Below are 21,868 nucleotides of genomic sequence, written 5' to 3' on the forward strand. Positions count from 1 at the left end.
GAATTGTTACTCTCACAGACACAAAATTGTTACTTGCACAGACACAGAATTGTTACTCGCACAGAGACAGAATTGTTACTCAGGGCCACAGAATTCATACTCAGGGACAGACAGAATTGTTACTGAGTGCCAGAGAATTGTTACTCAGGGACAGACAGAATTGTTACTGAGTGCCAGAGAATTGTTACTCTCACAGACACAAAATTGTTACTTGCACAGACACAGAATTGTTACTTGCACAGACACACAATTGTTACTCAGGGCCACAGAATTCATACTCAGGGACAGACAGAATTGTTACTGAGTGCCAGAGAATTCTTACTCAGGGCCACAGAATTCATACTCAGGGACAGACAGAATTGTTACTCAGGGACAGACAGAATTGTTACTGAGTGCCAGAGAATTGTTACTCAGGGACAGACAGAATTGTTACTGAGTGCCAGAGAATTCTTACTCAGGGACAGACAGAATTGTTACTGAGTGCCAGAGAATTGTTACTCTCACAGACACAAAATTGTTACTTGCACAGACACAGAATTGTTACTCGCACAGAGACAGAATTGTTACTCAGGGCCACAGAATTCATACTCAGGGACAGACAGAATTGTTACTGAGTGCCAGAGAATTGTTACTCAGGGACAGACAGAATTGTTACTGAGTGCCAGAGAATTGTTACTCTCACAGACACAAAATTGTTACTTGCACAGACACAGAATTGTTACTTGCACAGACACACAATTGTTACTCAGGGCCACAGAATTCATACTCAGGGACAGACAGAATTGTTACTGAGTGCCAGAGAATTCTTACTCAGGGCCACAGAATTCATACTCAGGGACAGACAGAATTGTTACTCAGGGACAGACAGAATTGTTACTGAGTGCCAGAGAATTGTTACTCAGGGACAGACAGAATTGTTACTGAGTGCCAGAGAATTGTTACTCTCACAGACACAAAATTGTTACTTGCACAGACACAGAATTGTTACTTGCACAGACACACAATTGTTACTCAGGGCCACAGAATTCATACTCAGGGACAGACAGAATTGTTACTGAGTGCCAGAGAATTGTTACTCAGGGACAGACAGAATTGTTACTGAGTGCCAGAGAATTGTTACTCTCACAGACACAAAATTGTTACTTGCACAGACACAGAATTGTTACTTGCACAGACACACAATTGTTACTCAGGGCCACAGAATTCATACTCAGGGACAGACAGAATTGTTACTGAGTGCCAGAGAATTGTTACTCAGGGACAGACAGAATTGTTACTGAGTGCCAGAGAATTGTTACTCTCACAGACACAAAATTGTTACTTGCACAGACACAGAATTGTTACTCGCACAGAGACAGAATTGTTACTCAGGGCCACAGAATTCATACTCAGGGACAGACAGAATTGTTACTGAGTGCCAGAGAATTGTTACTCGCACAGACACAAAATTGTTACTTGCACAGACACAGAATTGTTACTCGCGCAGACACAGAATTGTTACTCAGGGCCACAGAATTCATACTCAGGGACAGACAGAATTGTTACTGAGTGCCAGAGAATTGTTACTCAGGGACAGACAGAATTGTTACTGAGTGCCAGAGAATTGTTACTCAGGGACAGACAGAATTGTTACTGAGTGCCAGAGAATTGTTACTCAGGGACAGACAGAATTGTTACTGAGTGCCAGAGAATTGTTACTCAGGGACAGACAGAATTGTTACTGAGTGCCAGAGAATTGTTACTCGCACAGACACAAAATTGTTACTTGCACAGACACAGAATTGTTACTCGCACAGACACAGAATTGTTACTCGCACAGACACAGAATTGTTACTCAGGGCCACAGAATTCATACTCAGGGACAGACAGAATTGTTACTGAGTGCCAGAGAATTGTTACTCAGGGACACCTAATCGTTGAATTAAATAGTATGTCAGACAACATGCAGAGGAGTGGCAGAGGAGGCAATGTTTTAGGAGCGAGCAGACGTGGCAGCAGAGGAAGGGGTCGAGGCAGCAGTATTCGCAGCCAGAGGCCAGTGCTCCCGGTGTCATCCAGCGGTCGTGTCTCCACCGACAACCCTGCCGTCATTGATTGGTTGGCTCGGTCGTCTTCCTCTTCCCAGGTCACCTCTGACACCTACAGCCAACGGTCGGTGGGTACGTCAGACACAACCGTTAGTTGGCATGGCCCGGGAGCAAGCCCACTGAAATCACGTGTCCTCTACCTGCCCCTGTCCTTTGCTGTTCCCTCACCAAGCGAAGTATCGCATGCTGTGGGCTCAGCCCCACTGTACAGTGAGGAAGAGCTAACAGAGGGCGGTCAGGAACGGGGGGAGACATCGGCCTTTTCAGCAGCCAAGCGAACAAGTACTGGCGAGGAGAGTGGCTCGGTAGCCGGTCTAGAGACAGGTCTGTCTCCTGACCCAGACGCAGCCGAGGGGGCTAGTAGTGAGGCGGAGACCCTACTTGATGATGAGGAGGTTGATCGCACTTGGCAGCCTCGTCGTCATCAGGCAATTTCTTCCGCATCATCAGGAGAAGAGGGTGGCAGCTTGGCAGCGAGCAAAACAGTCGGTGGGTTGCCCAGGAGACAGCAGCAGGGTCGCATCAGTGTCAGTGGAGCCAAACGTCCACGGAGTAGAGCACCAGCTCCACTGCAGCCTACCACCACGGCCAGTAGTGGTGCCGGTGCGCACGGAGGAAGTAGCAGTCAGCCAGTGAAGAGTAGCGGGGGCAAAGTTTCCTACTCGGTGGTGTGGCAATTTTTCCTCAAGCCGCCCGAGGAAGTAAACGTAGCCGTATGTCGACTATGTGGCCAGAAATGCAAGCGTGGCCAGGGGGCCCATGTTGGGACTACAGCGTTGCGTCAGCATATGCAGCGTCACCATTCGGTGGCCTGGGAAAACCGTGATAAACATACGGCGGTTCTGCCTGCCCCAGCCCCCGCTCCATCACCCGCTCCGTTACTTGCTCCGTCACCCGACGTCGTCAATCGCCCTCTATCAGCCAGTCAAGGCTCCAACACCTCTGCTGAGGGGAGTTGTCGCTCATTGGCATCTTCCGCTCGTTCAGATGCTCCTTCTCCTGCTACTCCTCTTCTCGGATTCCGTCAACAGTCTTTCTTGGAATCCGTATCCAAGAGACAACAGTTTGCGAGCACGCACCCGACGGTGCAAAAGCTGAACGTCCTCCTGTCCAAGTTGCTGGTGCTGCAGTCCCTCCCTTTCCAACTGGTGGACTCAGCACCTTTCCGAGAAATGATGGCTTGTGCCGCGCCGCGGTGGAGAGTGCCAAGCCGTCATTTCTTTGCCCAAAAGGCAGTGCCAGCCCTGCATTCACATGTAGAAGAGATGGTGGGCCAGTCTTTGAGCATGTCGGTCTCTGCCAAAGTGCACGGCAGCGCCGACGTGTGGAGCTGTAACTACGGTCAGGGACAGTACATGTCATTTACGGCCCACTGGGTGAACGTGGTGCCGGCACAGCCGCACCAGCAACTTGGACAGGTCACGACGCTTTTGCCTCCACGTTTGCACGTCCTTGGTCCAGCAAGCATGTCCGCCTCTACCACCTCTTTTTCCGCCGTGTCCTCAGCCGCCACCCCCGTGCCAAGTCCCATTACCCGACCGGCATATCACATGTGCAGGGCGCAACGGTGTCACGCTGTGCTGCACCTGGTATGCCTTGGCGAACGTAGTCACACAGGGGAGGAACTGCTGAGTGTAATGAACAGAGAAATCGACAGATGGCTGTCTCCGCGCAAACTAAAAATCGGAACCATGTTGACTGACAACGGAAAGAACATGGTGTCTGCTCTGCGTCAAGGAAGGTTGTGCCATGCGCCATGCATGGCTCACGTGTTCAATCTGGTTGTCAAGCGGTTCCTAAAATCCACCATCCCACTGCAAGACATCCTTAAAATGTCACGTAAACTGTGCATGCATTTCAGCCATTCCTACACCGCAAAGAACACCCTCATTGAGCTGCAGCGTCAGAACGGAATTCCACAGCATCGCCTGATCTGCGACGTTGCAACAAGGTGGAATTCAACCCTACACATGTTAGACCGCCTTTACGAGCAGCGAAAGGCCATCACCGATTTCCTGATGTTACAAGCGGATAAAGGTACTCCCCTGTGTAACTTAGATGTCAGCCATTGGCAGCTCATGCGTGACACCTGCCGCTTGCTCAGGCCCTTTGAGGAGGCCACGCTATTCGTGAGTCGGCAGGACTATGGGATGAACGACGTCATTCCTCTGTTGCACGTCCTGGAACAAATGCTGTTAACAATGGCTGGTCAGGGTGCGGTAGACGTGGCGCACAGATCTCAACGCCACATGACCCCTGTGGGGGCAGGACAGGAAGAAGAGGAGGAGGTAGAGGAGGACATTTGTGCTCAGGAATTATTGAGTGAAATGGGTGGTTTTTCCACTCAGCGGACAGGAGTGGAGGAGCAGGAGCATCTGGTAGAGGAGGAGGAGGAGGAGACAGAGGACCCAGACGCACCGTGGCAGTATGCTGTGGAGATGGAGGCAGGGAGTCCCTCGCATTCCTTGGCACAAATGGCCCATAGCATGCTCGGTTGCTTGCGTAGCGACAGCCGAATAATAACCATCAGACAGAGGGATGACTTTTGGCTGTCCACCTTGTTGGACCCTCGCTACCGGTCCAAAATGGTGGCCTTTTTCACACCTGCTGAGAGGGAGGCCAAAATTACGTACTATAAAAACCACCTATGTAGTCAGTTGGTCTCTGCCTTTGTGCGCCATCGTCCATCCTCAGACACTGTGGGCCCTGTGCGCTCGCGTTCCGCTGGCATGGCAGCAGGGGAGGGGTGGGGTGGTAGGAGCAGTGGCAGCTCCACCAGCAGCGGCTGCCTCAGTCTGCAGTCGATGATGAGTAGCTTTCTTCACCAGCGCAGTGAGGAAACTACTAACCAGCCGCAGCAGCAGCAGCAGCATCAGGTGGACCTGGAGCAGGAGCTCAAACAACAGGCTTGGGCCTACTTGGACAGCACCCTGCCAACCGAGGTAGACAATCCCCTTGACTACTGGGCAACGAAACTTGACCTTTGGCCCCAACTAGCTGAATTTGCCCTTGAAAGGCTGTCATGCCCGGCCAGTAGCGTGGCATCGGAGCGCGTGTTTAGTGCGGCAGGAGGTATTGTAACTCCGCGGAGGACACGACTGTCCACCCAAAGTGTGGAGAGACTCACGTTTGTGAAAATGAATCAGGCGTGGATTAGTCTGGATTTCAAACCACCAGTTCCTGACACAACTGACTAAATCCGCCATGAATCATGCCTCAAACATGTGCCACTTTCAGGTCTCCTCACACTGCTGGTGTGTTGAATTTTTTGACATAGGGTGCTGGCAGATTACGGGCCTCCTATAGCTGCTGCCAGGCCCCTAATCTGCCATAGGCCCCTATATACCACCTCCTCCTGCTGCTGCCAGGTCCAGAGTCTCTCATGCCATGTGCCACTTTCAGGTCTCTTCACACTGCTGGTGTGTTAAATTTTTTGACATAGGGTGCTGGCAGATTACGGGCCTCCCATAGCTGCTGCCAGGCCCCTAATCTGCCATGGGCCCCTATATACCGCCTCCTCATGCTGCTGCCAAGTCCAGAGTCTGTCATGGTCCCTGTACGGCCTCCCATTGCTGCTGTCTCCATCGCCACACTCTGCTGCCATGTGCCACTTTCAGGTCTCTTCACACTGCTGGTGTGTTAAATTTTTTGACATAGGGTGCAGGCAGATTACGGGCCTCACATAGCTGCTGCCAGGCCCCTAATCTGCCATGGGCCCCTATATACCGCCTCCTCATGCTGCTGCCAAGTCCAGAGTCTGTCATGGTCCCTGTACGGCCTCCCATTGCTGCTGTCTCCATCGCCACACTCTGCTGCCATGTGCCACTTTCAGGTCTCTTCACACTGCTGGTGTGTTTAATTTTTTGACATAGGGTGCAGGCAGATTACGGGCCTCACATAGCTGCTGCCAGGCCCCTAATCTGCCATGGGCCCCTATATACCGCCTCCTCATGCTGCTGCCAAGTCTAGAGTCTCTCATGGGTCCCTGTACGGCCTCCCATTGCTGCTGTCTCCATCGCCACACTCTGCTGCCATGTGCCACTTTCAGGTCTCTTCACACTGCTGGTGTGTTTAATTTTTTGACATAGGGTGCAGGCAGATTACGGGCCTCACATAGCTGCTGCCAGGCCCCTAATCTGCCATGGGCCCCTATATACCGCCTCCTCATGCTGCTGCCAAGTCTAGAGTCTCTCATGGGTCCCTGTACGGCCTCCCATTGCTGCTGTCTCCATCGCCACACTCTGCTGCCATGTGCCACTTTCAGGTCTCTTCACACTGCTGGTGTGTTAAATTTTTTGACATAGGGTGCAGGCAGATTACGGGCCTCACATAGCTGCTGCCAGGCCCCTAATCTGCCATGGGCCCCTATATACCGCCTCCTCATGCTGCTGCCAAGTCCAGAGTCTGTCATGGTCCCTGTACGGCCTCCCATTGCTGCTGTCTCCATCGCCACACTCTGCTGCCATGTGCCACTTTCAGGTCTCTTCACACTGCTGGTGTGTTAAATTTTTTGACATAGGGTGCAGGCAGATTACGGGCCTCACATAGCTGCTGCCAGGCCCCTAATCTGCCATGGGCCCCTATATACCACCTCCTCCTGCTGCTGCCAGGTCCAGAGTCTCTCATGGGTCCCTGTACGGCCTCCCATTGCTGCTGTCTCCATCGCCACACTCTGCTGCCATGTGCCACTTTCAGGTCTCTTCACACTGCTGGTGTGTTAAATTTTTTGACATAGGGTGCTGCAAGATAACGGGCCTCACATAGCTGCTGCCAGGCCCCTAATCAGCCATGGGCCCCTATACCGCCTCCTCCTGCTGCTGCCAGGTCCAGAGTCTCTCATGCCATGTGCCACTTTCAGGTCTCTTCACACTGCTGGTGTGTTAAATTTTTTGACATAGGGTGCTGGCAGATTACGGGCCTCCCATAGCTGCTGCCAGGCCCCTAATCTGCCATGGGCCCCTATATACCGCCTCCTCATGCTGCTGCCAAGTCCAGAGTCTGTCATGGTCCCTGTACGGCCTCCCATTGCTGCTGTCTCCATCGCCACACTCTGCTGCCATGTGCCACTTTCAGGTCTCTTCACACTGCTGGTGTGTTAAATTTTTTGACATAGGGTGCAGGCAGATTACGGGCCTCACATAGCTGCTGCCAGGCCCCTAATCTGCCATGGGCCCCTATATACCGCCTCCTCATGCTGCTGCCAAGTCCAGAGTCTGTCATGGTCCCTGTACGGCCTCCCATTGCTGCTGTCTCCATCGCCACACTCTGCTGCCATGTGCCACTTTCAGGTCTCTTCACACTGCTGGTGTGTTAAATTTTTTGACATAGGTTGCAGGCAGATTACGGGCCTCACATAGCTGCTGCCAGGCCCCTAATCTGCCATGGGCCCCTATATACCGCCTCCTCATGCTGCTGCCAAGTCCAGAGTCTGTCATGGTCCCTGTACGGCCTCCCATTGCTGCTGTCTCCATCGCCACACTCTGCTGCCATGTGCCACTTTCAGGTCTCTTCACACTGCTGGTGTGTTAAATTTTTTGACATAGGTTGCAGGCAGATTACGGGCCTCACATAGCTGCTGCCAGGCCCCTAATCTGCCATGGGCCCCTATATACCGCCTCCTCATGCTGCTGCCAAGTCCAGAGTCTGTCATGGTCCCTGTACGGCCTCCCATTGCTGCTGTCTCCATCGCCACACTCTGCTGCCATGTGCCACTTTCAGGTCTCTTCACACTGCTGGTGTGTTAAATTTTTTGACATAGGGTGCAGGCAGATTACGGGCCTCACATAGCTGCTGCCAGGCCCCTAATCTGCCATGGGCCCCTATATACCGCCTCCTCATGCTGCTGCCAAGTCCAGAGTCTGTCATGGTCCCTGTACGGCCTCCCATTGCTGCTGTCTCCATCGCCACACTCTGCTGCCATGTGCCACTTTCAGGTCTCTTCACACTGCTGGTGTGTTAAATTTTTTGACATAGGTTGCAGGCAGATTACGGGCCTCACATAGCTGCTGCCAGGCCCCTAATCTGCCATGGGCCCCTATATACCGCCTCCTCATGCTGCTGCCAAGTCCAGAGTCTGTCATGGTCCCTGTACGGCCTCCCATTGCTGCTGTCTCCATCGCCACACTCTGCTGCCATGTGCCACTTTCAGGTCTCTTCACACTGCTGGTGTGTTAAATTTTTTGACATAGGGTGCAGGCAGATTACGGGCCTCACATAGCTGCTGCCAGGCCCCTAATCTGCCATGGGCCCCTATATACCGCCTCCTCATGCTGCTGCCAAGTCCAGAGTCTGTCATGGTCCCTGTACGGCCTCCCATTGCTGCTGTCTCCATCGCCACACTCTGCTGCCATGTGCCACTTTCAGGTCTCTTCACACTGCTGGTGTGTTTAATTTTTTGACATAGGGTGCAGGCAGATTACGGGCCTCACATAGCTGCTGCCAGGCCCCTAATCTGCCATGGGCCCCTATATACCGCCTCCTCATGCTGCTGCCAAGTCTAGAGTCTCTCATGGGTCCCTGTACGGCCTCCCATTGCTGCTGTCTCCATCGCCACACTCTGCTGCCATGTGCCACTTTCAGGTCTCTTCACACTGCTGGTGTGTTTAATTTTTTGACATAGGGTGCAGGCAGATTACGGGCCTCACATAGCTGCTGCCAGGCCCCTAATCTGCCATGGGCCCCTATATACCGCCTCCTCATGCTGCTGCCAAGTCTAGAGTCTCTCATGGGTCCCTGTACGGCCTCCCATTGCTGCTGTCTCCATCGCCACACTCTGCTGCCATGTGCCACTTTCAGGTCTCTTCACACTGCTGGTGTGTTTAATTTTTTGACATAGGGTGCTGGCAGATTACGGGCCTCCTATAGCTGCTGCCAGGCCCCTAATCTGCCGTAGGCCCCTATATACCGCCTCCTCATGCTGCTGCCAGGTCCAGAGTCTCTCATGGGTCCCTGTACGGCCTCCCATTGCTGCTGTCTCCATCGCCACACTCTGCCATGTGCCACTTTCAGGTCTCCTCACACTGCTGGTGTGTTCCATTTTTTGTCATAGGGTGCTGGCAGATTATGGGCCTCCCATAACTGCTGCCAGGCCCCTAATCTGCCATGGGCCCCTATACCGACTCCTCATGCTGTGACGTTGCAACAAGGTGGAATTCAACCCTACATATGTTAGACCGCCTTTACGAACAGCAAAAGGCCATCACAGATTTCCTGATGTTAAAAGCAGATAAAGGTACTCCCTGTGTAACTTAGATGTCAGCCATTGGCAGCTCATGCGTGACACCTGCGCTTGCTCTGGCCCTTTGAGGAGGCCACGCTATTCGTGAGTCGGCAGGACTATGGGATGAACGACGTCATTCCTCTGTTGCACGTCCTGGAACAAATGCTGTTAACAATGGCTGGTCAGGGTGCGGTAGACGTGGCGCACAGATCTCAACGCCACATGGCCCCTGTGGGGGCAGGACTGGAAGAAGAGGAGGAGGTAGAGGAGGACATTGGTGCTCAGGAATTATTGAGTGAAATGGGTGGTTTTTCCACTCAGCGGACAGGAGTGGAGGAGCAGGAGCATCTGGTAGAGGAGGAGGAAGAGGAGACAGAGGACCTAGACGCACCGTGGCAGTATGCTGTGGAGATGGAGGCAGGGAGTCCCTCGCATTCCTTGGCACAAATGGCCCATAGCATGCTCGGTTGCTTGCGTAGCGACAGCCGAATAATAACCATCAGACAGAGGGATGACTTTTGGCTGTCCACCTTGTTGGACCCTCGCTACCGTTCAAAAATGGTGGCCTTTTTCACACCTGCTGAGAGGGAGGCCAAAATAACGTACTATAAAAAACACCTATGTAGTCAGCTGGTCTCTGCCTGTCTGCGCCAACGTCCATCCTCAGACACTGTGGGCCCTGTGCGCTCGTGTTCCGCTGCCATGGCAGCAGGGGAGGGGTGGGGTGGTAGGAGCAGTGGCAGCTCCACCAGCAGCGGCTGCCTCAGTCTGCAGTCGATGATGAGTAGCTTTCTTCACCAGCGCAGTGAGGAAACTACTAACCAGCCGCAGCAGCAGCAGCAGCATCAGGTGGACCTGGAGCAGGACCTCAAACAACAGGCTTAGGCCTACTTGGACAGCACCCTGCCAACCGAGGTAGACAATCCCCTTGACTACTGGGCAACGAAACTTGACCTTTGGCCCCAACTAGCTGAATTTGCCCTTGAAAGGCTGTCATGCCCGGCCAGTAGCGTGGCATCGGAGCGCGTGTTTAGTGCGGCAGGAGGTATTGCAACTCCGCGGAGGACACGACTGTCCACCCAAAGTGTGGAGAGACTCACGTTTGTGAAAATGAATCAGGCGTGGATTAGTCTGGATTTCAAACCACCAGTTCCTGACACAACTGACTAAATCCGCCATGAATCATGCCCCAAACATGTGCCACTTTCAGGTCTCCTCACACTGCTGGTGTGTTCCATTTTTTGTCATAGGGTGCTGGCAGATTACGGGCCTCCCATAGCTGCTGCCAGGCCCCTAATCTGCCATGGGCCCCTATACCGCCTCCTCATGCTGCTGCCAAGTCCAGAGTCTCTCATGGGTCCCTGTACGGCCTCCCATTGCTGCTGCCTCCATCGCCACACTCTGCCATGTGCCACTTTCAGGTCTCCTCACACTGCTGGTGTGTTCCATTTTTTGTCATAGGGTGCTGGCAGATTACGGGCCTCCCATAGCTGCTGCCAGGCCCCTAATCTGCCATGGGCCCCTATACCGCCTCCTCATGCTGCTGCCAGGTCCAGAGTCTCTCATGGGTCCCTGTACGGCCTCCCATTGCTGCTGTCTCCATCGCCACACTCTGCCATGTGCCACTTTCAGGTCTCCTCACACTGCTGGTGGGTTCCATTTTTTGTCATAGGGTGCTGGCAGATTACGGGCCTCCCATAGCTGCTGCCAGGCCCGTAATCTGCCATGGGCCCCCGTACCGACTCCTCATGCTGCTGCCAGGCCCGTAATCTGTCATGGGCCACTGTTGTCGCTTGTTGGCATATTCCGCTCGTTCAGATGCTCCTTCTCCTGCTACTCCTCTTCACGGATTCCGTCAGCAGTCTTTCTTGGAATCCGTTTCCAAGAGACAACAGTTTGCGAGCACGCACCCGACGGTGCAGAAGCTGAACGTCCTCCTGTCCAAGTTGCTGCTGCCAGGCTCGTAATCTGTCATGCGCCCCTGTACCGCCTCCTCATGCTGCTGCCAGGTCCAGAGTGTGTCATGGGCCCCCGTACCGACTCCTCATGCTGCTGCCAGGCCCGTAATCTGTCATGGGCCCCTGTACCGCCTCCCCATGCTGCTGCCAGGTCCAGAGTGTGTCATGGGTCCCTGTACGGCCTCCCATTGCTGCTGCCAGGCCCGTAATCTGCCATGGGCCCCTGTACCGACTCCTCATGCTGCTGCCAGGCCCGTAATCTGTCATGGGCCCCTGTACCGCCTCCTCATGCTGCTGCCAGGTCCAGAGTGTGTCATGGGTCCCTGTACGGCCTCCCATTGCTGCTGTCTCTATCGCCACACTCTGCCATGTGCCACTTTCAGGTCTCCTCACACTGCTGGTGGTTTCCATTTTTGTCATAGGGTGCTGTATGGCCTCCCATTGCTGCTGCCTCCACCGCCACACTGTGGCTCCACACTCTGGTTTTGGCCCCGTGACTGCCCAAATGAGTGAAGTGTGCGGTGATTCTAAGATCGACGGCACTCATCTGCATGTCATACTGACTGACAGTATTATTTCTCTTCCCCAGCAGACTCCAAGGGCATTTAAATTAAAGGTACAGTGTTCTGCACTAATATTAAGTCTCTCTGAAGCCTAGAAACACCCTTTTTTAAGTTAAATTCACAGCGAATTTATTCGACTCGAATCGAATATTGTCCACGAATTCGCCGAATCAGTCGAATCGAATTTTTCATTTCTTCGCTCATCTCTAGTCATCACCATAATTGATCAAGGATGTCTCCTAGAGTCCTTGGCAGTTTATTTACGTTTTGAAACAAATTGGTGGGAATAGCAGTAGTGATATCAATACTAAATGAATAGCTTATAGATGGTGGATGGAAAATCTGGCATTTTGTTAGCCCGTTCTCCGTACTGAAAACAGGCTGGGTTTGTGTCAATCTCATGTTCACCCCAACTGTAAAGCTCATGCCTAGTGACAGCCCAGTTTGAAAACTAGCAAGCGTGCACTGATAACTCTCCAAAGGGAGATGCAGATCAACATTCCCGTCTGCATGCAATGTACAATACTGGGACTGATCATGCATACCATCCCACTTATCTCTCAGAAAGTACAATCAGACTGAAATACATGTGTCAGTTTCAACAGAAAAGAAATAGGAAACACACTAATGAATTTTGCTGATATATGTATAGAATACAGTTTTTTTTAATAAGTGGACAGTCATTAATCCAGCATGATAGTGAGTTGTATTAAACATTATTGACAACAACCATAATAACTTTTATTCTAAAAAAGTATACATTAATTTCCAAGCAATTCAAGCATTTATATTTGAAAAATGGACTTACTTTCAAGCATATAGAAATATTATGCTAATCAAAGCAATACATAAAATTTTTTACGAAGAAATTTATATAATTCTTTATTAAACCTTGGTTTGTCTGTTTATCTTGTGTTTATTCTAGACAATTGTCACACAGGAGTGATTTTAAAAGAGAAATAATGTTCATATTTATTAAACCACGGTAACCTTGATCAACATCAGTATAGAGATGAATGGTTCAGACACTAAAAACTGACGGAGAATTTCTTTGAATTTGCCAAGTGTCTCCTCTATATAGAGATGACTGTTTCAATCGTACAAGAAAACTAACTGAAAAATGTACATGTTCTATGATATAAGCAATCACTGTTGTATAATAGTGTAAGAACTCCTTTCCTCGCTGCCCTTTTTATTTGTCTTTCCATGAAAAAATGAGACAATAAGGAAGGAGAAACAACACTTGAGTAGTTTCCTCAACCAGGGTACACAAAAATACCTGATTTATCATTTAGGTTAAAAAATGAGGTTATATATATATATAGTGTGTGTATGTATATATATATTAGACCGAGAGAAGACATACTTTGGAGGCACATATGCTTCAGAAAGGTCATACAATGTTACATGAAAAACCCAGACTCAAGGCAGCTGAAGACCCCTGTGTGTCTGCACCAAATGCATCAAAACAAAGAACGACTTCAGCTCCATCCATTGTCATAATCTAATATGCTTTTATTATCCCCAAATACCATATTTTTCCCACTAGATGGAGCTAGTAATCATAGGAAAAAATATATATATACACAAATGTCTCAAACAGTCGCACAGCTCTCATGAATAATAGCCATAATTTGCCTAATGCATATTTTTTTTACCTTTTTAGTGTATCGAAAGGAAATTTTTTTGTTTTAAATGTAACAGGAAAAGGTCAAAACCAATGTCAGGTGTTTATTTCTGTCTTTTTCCCCACTAGGGAGTTTAACCCTTCCTATTTCCCTTGATATCCCCTGACTGTTACAGGGACAAAATAAATGAAATCCAAAGATCTGAGTTGTCACTAAAACAGGAACAGAGGAAAAATCTTCCAATGGGGGCACTTGTTCTGACAGCAGCTGTTTAAGAGAAAATTCTCCTCACTCAGTACCTTGCATTTCATGCTGCTTCCACAAGGCAATAATAAAGAGAAACATCTCCAAGGGAGCATGGATAGCCAGAAAAGCCTGACGTTTGTTTAGCTCCATTCTTCTCCATCCTTGTAACCTCCCCTAAAATGTAACTCTAATCCTATTTATTGACACTCATCCCTGAAACTGTAACACTTAACCCCCACATTACTAACACTAAGTCTAACCCCTAAAGGGAGCCTTACTATTTGTACAATAACTAACATTACAAACAGTGAAAATGTGGAATAGACTCCCTCAAGAGTTGGCTCTGGCCAGCTCAGTGGATTACATTAAAAAAATTCCTGGATTCTTTCTTAAATGTAACATCAAACATTCTAGTAAATAGAGTTTGCTGGGTTATTTTTACATTAGTCCAAATACTGCAAAAATTAAGGAGTACATATTGTAGCTCAGAACAGCTTTATTAACATGTCACAATATCAAAAGTAACTGAAATGTTAATTTTAACCTATTACATAGGCCCCTTAATGACCAGCTATAGCTGGATTGAAAGCTGAAACCCAAAGCAAGTATTCCATATTCCTTGGGTAAAAAATGTTATGGTTGTGAATTGAGTTGGCTGTCTTTAAATCTTCTACCAAGTTCATATTGTTGTATGTTCACTAATTGAAAAGATCCATCTTCATTATTTGCCCTGGTGCTCATTGCAAATAAGCTAAATTGAGAGTTTTAATTTTCCCTGAACTTGTGGTATAAATTAGAAGATTTTTTTATAAAACTGTGCCATCTTGGAAAAAGGCTTTCAAGTCAGTGGGGTAAGTGAAATTTCACAGATGTAAAATCAATAAATCAATAATTTTGTGGTGTTTTTTAAGTATGCAATAGGTTTTAAATATCTTCTAAAGTTTATAAAACATCATAGAAGCCCTTAAATAGCAATATCTAGTGATCATTGTTACCAGGGCAGAAAATAAGTGGAAATCAAGCATTTTATAATTTTCACTGGAAAAACAGTAGAAGGTATATCTTCCATTGAAGACACCTTTTCTGGTGACCTATCTGTCACGTCTCTGAGTAGAAACTAAACTTTCCTTAATGGCCACACTGATAATATATATACAATTAAAACATGCCAAAATCAATCATTTTTCCCTGCATCCAAATTCAAAAAATGTCCCTTTTTGTAGAGTTTCACTTTGAGTGGAATGTTCTTTGCACAGTTCAACTGTTGCAAAAAACGTTTTATTCCGTTACTTAAAAATCATTACCCAACGCTTTCCTTACCCTTACCCCTATCATCACACTACTTTACCATTAAAAAGTTGATGAGAGTCAGGACGAGATAACATTCACTAACATCATTTTATCCATTTTCCTCTTGGTATCCACCATTTTACTTTTTATGATGGATGTACTGTTCTACATGATTTCGTCTTGCACAACTGTTTACAATTTGTCCTGTCTGCGAAACGGAAAGCAACATGTCATGTCTATGTTTGGAATGTGATCTATGGCTGTACATGCTCTAAATGCTTTTGTCTTCTCTTAAAACAATAAAGTATTTTTTGAAAAAAAAAAAAAAATCTTAATTTTTCTATATGAATGCTCCAATTAAGAACTGTGAAAAGTCAGGTCAGATTGTTGGTTTGTTGATCTCTAAGCATCTAAATAGGTTCAAATATCAGGACCTGTCCTTATTTATTTTATTTGTGCAGTTTTGTGTTTTTAAGCATGTGTTTTTTAAGCCATATCATATATGCCAAACCAGTGTAAAGATAATTTTTGGCATTTAGTTAGGGTTAGGATCTTACTTCATTATGTGCTGCAGTTCTTAGGTATATATTTCAGTAAATACAGGTGAAACTCGAAAAATTAGAATATTGTGCAAAAGTTCATTTATTTCAGTAATGCAACTTAAAAGGTAAAACTAATATATGAGATAGACTCATTACATGTAAAGCAAGATAGTTCAAGCCGTGATTTGTCATAATTGTGATGATTATGGCTTACAGCTCATGAAAACCTCAAACCTCAAACCACAATCTCAGAAAATTAGAATATTACATGCAATCAATAAAACAAGGATTGTACGTAGAACAATATCGGACCTCTGAAAAGTATACGCATGCATATGCACTCAGTACTTGGTTTGGGCCCCTTTTGCAACAGTTACTGCATCAATGCGGCGTGGCATGGAAGCTATCAGCCTGTGGCACTGCTGAGGTATTACGGAAGACCAGGATGCTTCAATAGCGGCCTTCAGCTCTTCTGCATTGTTTGGTCTCATGTCTCTCATCTTTCTCTTGGCAATGCCCCATAGATTCTCTATGGGGTTCAAGTCAGGCAAGTTTGCTGACCAATCAAGCACAGTAATCCCACAGTCATTGAACCAGGTTTTGGTAGTGTAGGCAGGTGCCAAGTCCTGCTGGAAAATGAAGTCAGCATCCCCATAAAGCTCATCTGTGGAAGGAATCATGAAGTGCTCCAAAATCTCCTGGTAGATGGCTGTGTTGATCCTGGACTTAATGAAGCACAGTGGACCAACACCAGCAGATGACATGGCTCCCCAAATCAACACAGACTGTGGAAACTTCACACTGGACTTCAAGCATCTTGCAGTGTGTGCTTCTCCATTCTTCCTCCATACTCTGGGTCCTTGGTTTCCAAATGAGATGCAAAGTTGCTCTCATTAGAAAAGAGGACTTTGGACCACTGAGCAACAGACCAGGTCTGTTTTTTTTTTTTAGCCCAGGTAAGACGCTTCTGACGTTGTTTGTTGTTCAGGAGCGGCTTGACAAGAGGAATACGACATTTGAAGCCCATGTCCAGGATCCGTCTGTGTGTGGTGGCTCTTGATGCACTGACTCCAGCCTCAGTACACTCCTTGTGAAAGTCCCCAACACTTCTGAATGGGCTTTTCTTGACAATCCTCTCCAAGCTGCGGTCATCCCTGCTGCTTGTGCACCTTTTTCTTCCACACTTTTCCCTTCCACATAACTTTATATTAATGTGCTTTGATACAGCACTTTGGGAGCATCCTACTTCTTTTGCAATTACCTTTTGAGGCTTTCCCTCCTTATGGAGGGTGTCAATGACGGTTTTCTGCACAACTGTCAGGTCTGTAGTCTTTTCCGTGATTGTGATTCCTACTGAACCAGACTGAGAGACCATTTAAAGGCTCAGAAACGCTTTGCAGGTGTTATGGCTTAATTAGCTGATTAGAGTGGGACACTTTGAGCCTAGAATATTGCACCTTTTCACAATATTCTAATTTTCTGAGATTGTGTATTTGGGGTTTTCATGAGCTGCAAACCATAATCATCACAATTATGACAAATCACGGCTTGAACTATCTTGCTTTGCATGTAATGAGTCTATCTCATATATTACTTTCACCTTTTAAGTTGCATTACTGAAATAAATGAACTTTTGCACGATGTTCTAATTTTTTGAGTTTCACCTGTAAACTGGACTTAAAAAAACGTTAAATACCTAATTCTGTTAAAGTTTAACTATTACAATTTCCTCTGTTTTCAGACGTGAACATGCACCAGAAAACATAGTTATTATATATTTGATCTTCAAATGTATTAATAAAATTGTTTTTACAGCACGAACATGTGGCTCAAATCTTCAAGGACCATCTGGCATTATAACGTCACCTAACTATCCAGTTCAGTATGAAGACAATGCACATTGTGTTTGGGTGATAACAAGTGTAAACCCTGATAAGGTATGATATATTGTTTTTGATTAATTTTTTATGATGAATAAGTTAAAGTTATCTATGCCCAATGTTCTACCATTTATGTTACTAAACATTTCAACACGGTAACATTCCCTGACCCTAAATATAACTTTATTAATGTAGTCTATAACTTATCAATCAAATATAATTTTAAGGACATAAATCCTCAACAGTATTGCAAGGTGTAAAGTTTAAAAGCGTACTGAAACATTAACTTGCAAAAAAAAAATCCCAAAATCTATTACCAATTTATACAAAATCAAAATATTCCTTGACAAAGGAACAAACACATAGATAAATATATCAATAAACTATGAATATGAACAGGAATTAACAAATTTGTGACAAAGTAGATTTATATACTGTGTACAATCAGAGCTTTAATACCCTACAATAATTAAAACACGTAGAAAAGAATAGACAAATGTTATCAGCAAAAAGAGAGACAACATATAAAAATTTCAATAGAAAGCTATGAATAGAGAAAAGCTGAATTAAAAGAAAAACTAGAGTACAAAAGAGACTGAAAGACCAGTGATGATAAACTAGGAAAAACAAGTAGATGAATGCAACTTGGTGCTGGTTTGTAAGTGCAGTGACTGAGGCACAAACAGAAGGGTTTACTAAAGGCAAATAGACTGTGCACTTTGCATAGAGTAGCAATGAGGTAAAAATTCACTTTGAAAATAATACCCCATCACGTGCAAGAAAAGCTGCATTTTTGCTTGCACATGATTGGATGATGGAAGTTAGCAAAGCTTCTGCTCATTTACTAAGCTCTGGAGCAAATGTACTTGCAAAGTGCAGTGTTCATGTGTCTTTAGTAAATCAACCCCAATGGCTCCTTCTCTATTTGCTACCTGATCAGGACCACTTTGATCTCTGTTCATCAATACCTTGCAGGTTTGGGTTATGAGATTTAGAAATCCAAATGTATGTGCTGATGATAAATATAACAGTGAAAATCTATAGAAATTGCTGGTAGGTTAATTGCCTAAATTGGCCCTAGTATGTGAACGTATGTGTGTATACTGTATATGTGAGGTAGGGACCTTAAATTGTAGATCTTTGAGGCCAGGAACTGATGTGAATGTACAATATGTAATGTAATACATATATTACAAATTACATATAAATTACATATATTACATATAAATTGTTGGTGCTATATCTAAATTTCAGAAATAGAGAGGGCGCATGCGCGGCCGGCACTGATGGACGCGGCTTAAGATCCGCTCCGTCCACTCGCCAGCAGAAAACCGGCACTCACCAGCCCCGGGGGAAATAAACCACCCCACGGCACTGACATTACCTTCCCGCACCTCAGCAGTCATGCCCCGCAGGCGCAGAGTCCCGGATCACCCCGGGAAACTCACCCAATTCTTCCCTGCTCTGGGAAGCCAAGATGGCGGCCGCAACAGCACAGTGGAGGGAGATGGCAGGCACGAGGAGGAGGACTACAGAGCCCAGCACAGGGACCCGAGGCTCCAGGCACCACTGTATCCAGGGGACCCTGGTGAGTTATCACCCCCCTTGTCCCCCACGACCAGCAGCCCTGCCAAATCTAGACCCCGTCTGGACTGTGACCCGGACCCTCCATACCAAGCCATAACTCTCCTGCCTCCACCCCCTAATGCAGACCTCCCTCACATAGCCGCATTCCCTGCAGCTGATCAACCGCTCACAGAGGTGACGATGAAACACATGCTGACGTCACTGCGCCAATCCCTGCTAAATGACGTATTCACATCCTTAAACCAAATATCTAATGTGGTACAATGACAAGAGCGCAGAATAAACCATATCGAAAACAGCTTGGGTGACATAATAACAGCGCACAATGATTTGATTGACGTGCACGCGGATCATGCGTCCGACATCGAACAAATCAACCTAAAACTGGCCGACTTAGAGGACCGCTCGCGACGCAATAACATCAAAATTAGAGGGATCCCTGAATCAATAACGAATGAAAATCTGCTTCCCTACATACAACAATTCGTTAAAATACTTCTCCCAGCACTTCCGGACATAGAGCTTGCGATTGAGCGATTGGGCCCACCGCTTGCCCAAGCCAGCATTTTTGTCAGCTTCAATCCCAAGAGATGTACTAATTAGAGTACACTTTTACCACGTAAAGGAAAAAATTATGACAGCGGTCAGAAACATGCCACCTCTCCCGCCATCACACGCAAATCTCCGCCTTTATGCGGACCTTTCCAAACCTACGCTCCTCAATAGGAAGAAAATGATTTCCATCACAAAGGCCCTCAGAAATCATGGTATAGCCTACCAATGGGGCTTTCCAACTAAATTAATAGTGCGGAGACAAGGCAGAATATTTACCGTTAAGAACCTGGAAGCAGGCATTGATCTGCTCAAAACCTGGAATATCATCCCTGCAGATACACAAGACGCCATTCCTAACTCAGCCCAACATATGGAAGCAACATGAACGGTTACATGAAACATTCCAGGAGCAGACATATGCCCTGCCCCCCTAGAGGCCTATTCTAAATGTCCAAATGTCTGGCGATTGGCCCTTACTTGAAAATGTTCGTTCTACATATTTTTTGTTGGCATGACCCTCCCCGGGGTCAAAGCCCATCTATACCCCTCAGTTCTAGAGTAGCAATGTTGGCTACTTGGTCTACCTGCTTTTTTTGCGGGAATATTTTTACTACCCTGTTTGTCTCCACCCCCCTTTTTCTAAGGCACTATCGAATACTCCTCTTTACTACTACTCCTGCATTCCTACAGTCCACACGGCACAATAATTCCACAACCTCCATCCGAGCCACACTGGTACCACAAGTAAACAACCATTCCCCATTTCTAGGAGATTACCGAATCTTGTTTCCCTTAAACAGCAAACCGACACTGTACTACCAACCAATATTTCATTACCAATGATTACTATAACATCTCTCAACGTTAGAGGCCTAAACTCCCCATTTAAGAGATCACTACTCTTTAAAGAAACCAGGAAATCCCAAGCTGACATTTTTTTCATACAAGAATCCCATTTTGCCACTGGAAAAGAGCCTAAGCTACACCTCCAACACTTTTCACAAATTTTTATGTCTACCAACCCCAAGAAGAAAAATGGAGTCATCACAGCCATCAGCGATTCTCTCCCTTTCCACCTCATCTCAAAAATAGCCGACCCACTTGGACGCTATCACATCCTTATTTGTCAGATCAATGACATAACCCATACGTTGGTGAATGTATATGGCCCGAATAACAACCAATTGCAATTTTATCGGAAACTCTACAAGACCATCTCTACCCATAAACAAGGCAGACTCATAATTGGCGGAGACCTCAACGTTATGAGCAACCCACTTGTGGACTCATCATCCAAGAAGAAAACTAATAAATATACCTTTAATCGATTTCTACATGACCATGACCTATATGACATATGGAGATGCCACCATGGTTCCGAAAGAGACTACACTTACTACTCCCCCGCTCATCTTTCCTACTCGAGGATAGATATGTTTATTACAGATAAATGGACATTGCAACAAGTGACCTCATCGAACATTGGCACTATATCTTGGTCAGATCACGCACCAATCAGTTTATCCCTAGATGATGATCGACGTTCGGCGCTCCCGCCGATTTGGAGACTCAATTCCTCACTCCTCTCATTTCAGGACAATCAGAAGCATATCTTGGAAGCACATAATTTATGTTTTGCTACTAACAACACACCGGATATCTCAGTTACCACACTCTGGCAAACATACAAAGCATACATGAGAGGTATCCTCATACAATTAAATTCGCGTATAAAAAGACAGAGGTCCCAACAAATCGACCAACTCCTAACCTCCATTAACCTAAATGAAGAACTTAACAAAAAAAACCCTAACCCCTCCACTTCCGCGACCCTAAATCAAGAAAGAAATAAGTTACGTACCCTATTACTCCATTCATATGACACCAATCTCCAAAAAACAAAGACCAAATTTTATGCACTAGGAAATAAAGCAAGTTCTCTTCTAGCTAAGATCATTAAACATAAACGACTTAAGACCAAAATATCTATGATACAACACCCAATCACGCATTCACCTCTTTCGAACCCGCAAGATATAGCCAATGCTTTTGCAGCATACTATCAAAAGCTATATAATATAAAAGATGACCCAAACACAACCCAACCTACGACTCCTACCATTGAAAGCTTCTTGCATGACTCCAAGCTCTCCCACATCTCCCCCTCTCAACTTGAATCTCTATCGGCGCCAATCTCATCTATAGAAATTGAAAAAGTTATCTCTACTCTACCCTTAAACAAATCCCCAGGGAATGATGGATTCACTAATGAATTTTATAAAACGTTTGCATCCGACCTTAAATCACACTTAT

At 46.7% G+C, this 21,868-nt stretch overlaps 1 protein-coding gene across 1 annotated transcript in view; it reads left to right on the forward strand.

Moving 5' to 3' along the window:
- CSMD1 (CUB and Sushi multiple domains 1) overlaps positions 1–21,868 on the forward strand; it is a 2,075,474-nt gene that overhangs the window by 1,357,777 nt on the left and 695,829 nt on the right. The window contains exon 10 of the mRNA XM_089679519.1: positions 17,349–17,470. Coding sequence (XP_089535645.1) covers positions 17,349–17,470 — 122 coding nt within the window. The remainder of the gene's footprint in view (positions 1–17,348; positions 17,471–21,868) is intronic.

This window comes from Staurois parvus, unplaced genomic scaffold, assembly GCF_062004578.1.
Source record: "Staurois parvus isolate SC_StPar_1 unplaced genomic scaffold, SC_StPar_1.0 ptg000226l, whole genome shotgun sequence".
Lineage (NCBI taxonomy): Eukaryota > Metazoa > Chordata > Amphibia > Anura > Ranidae > Staurois > Staurois parvus.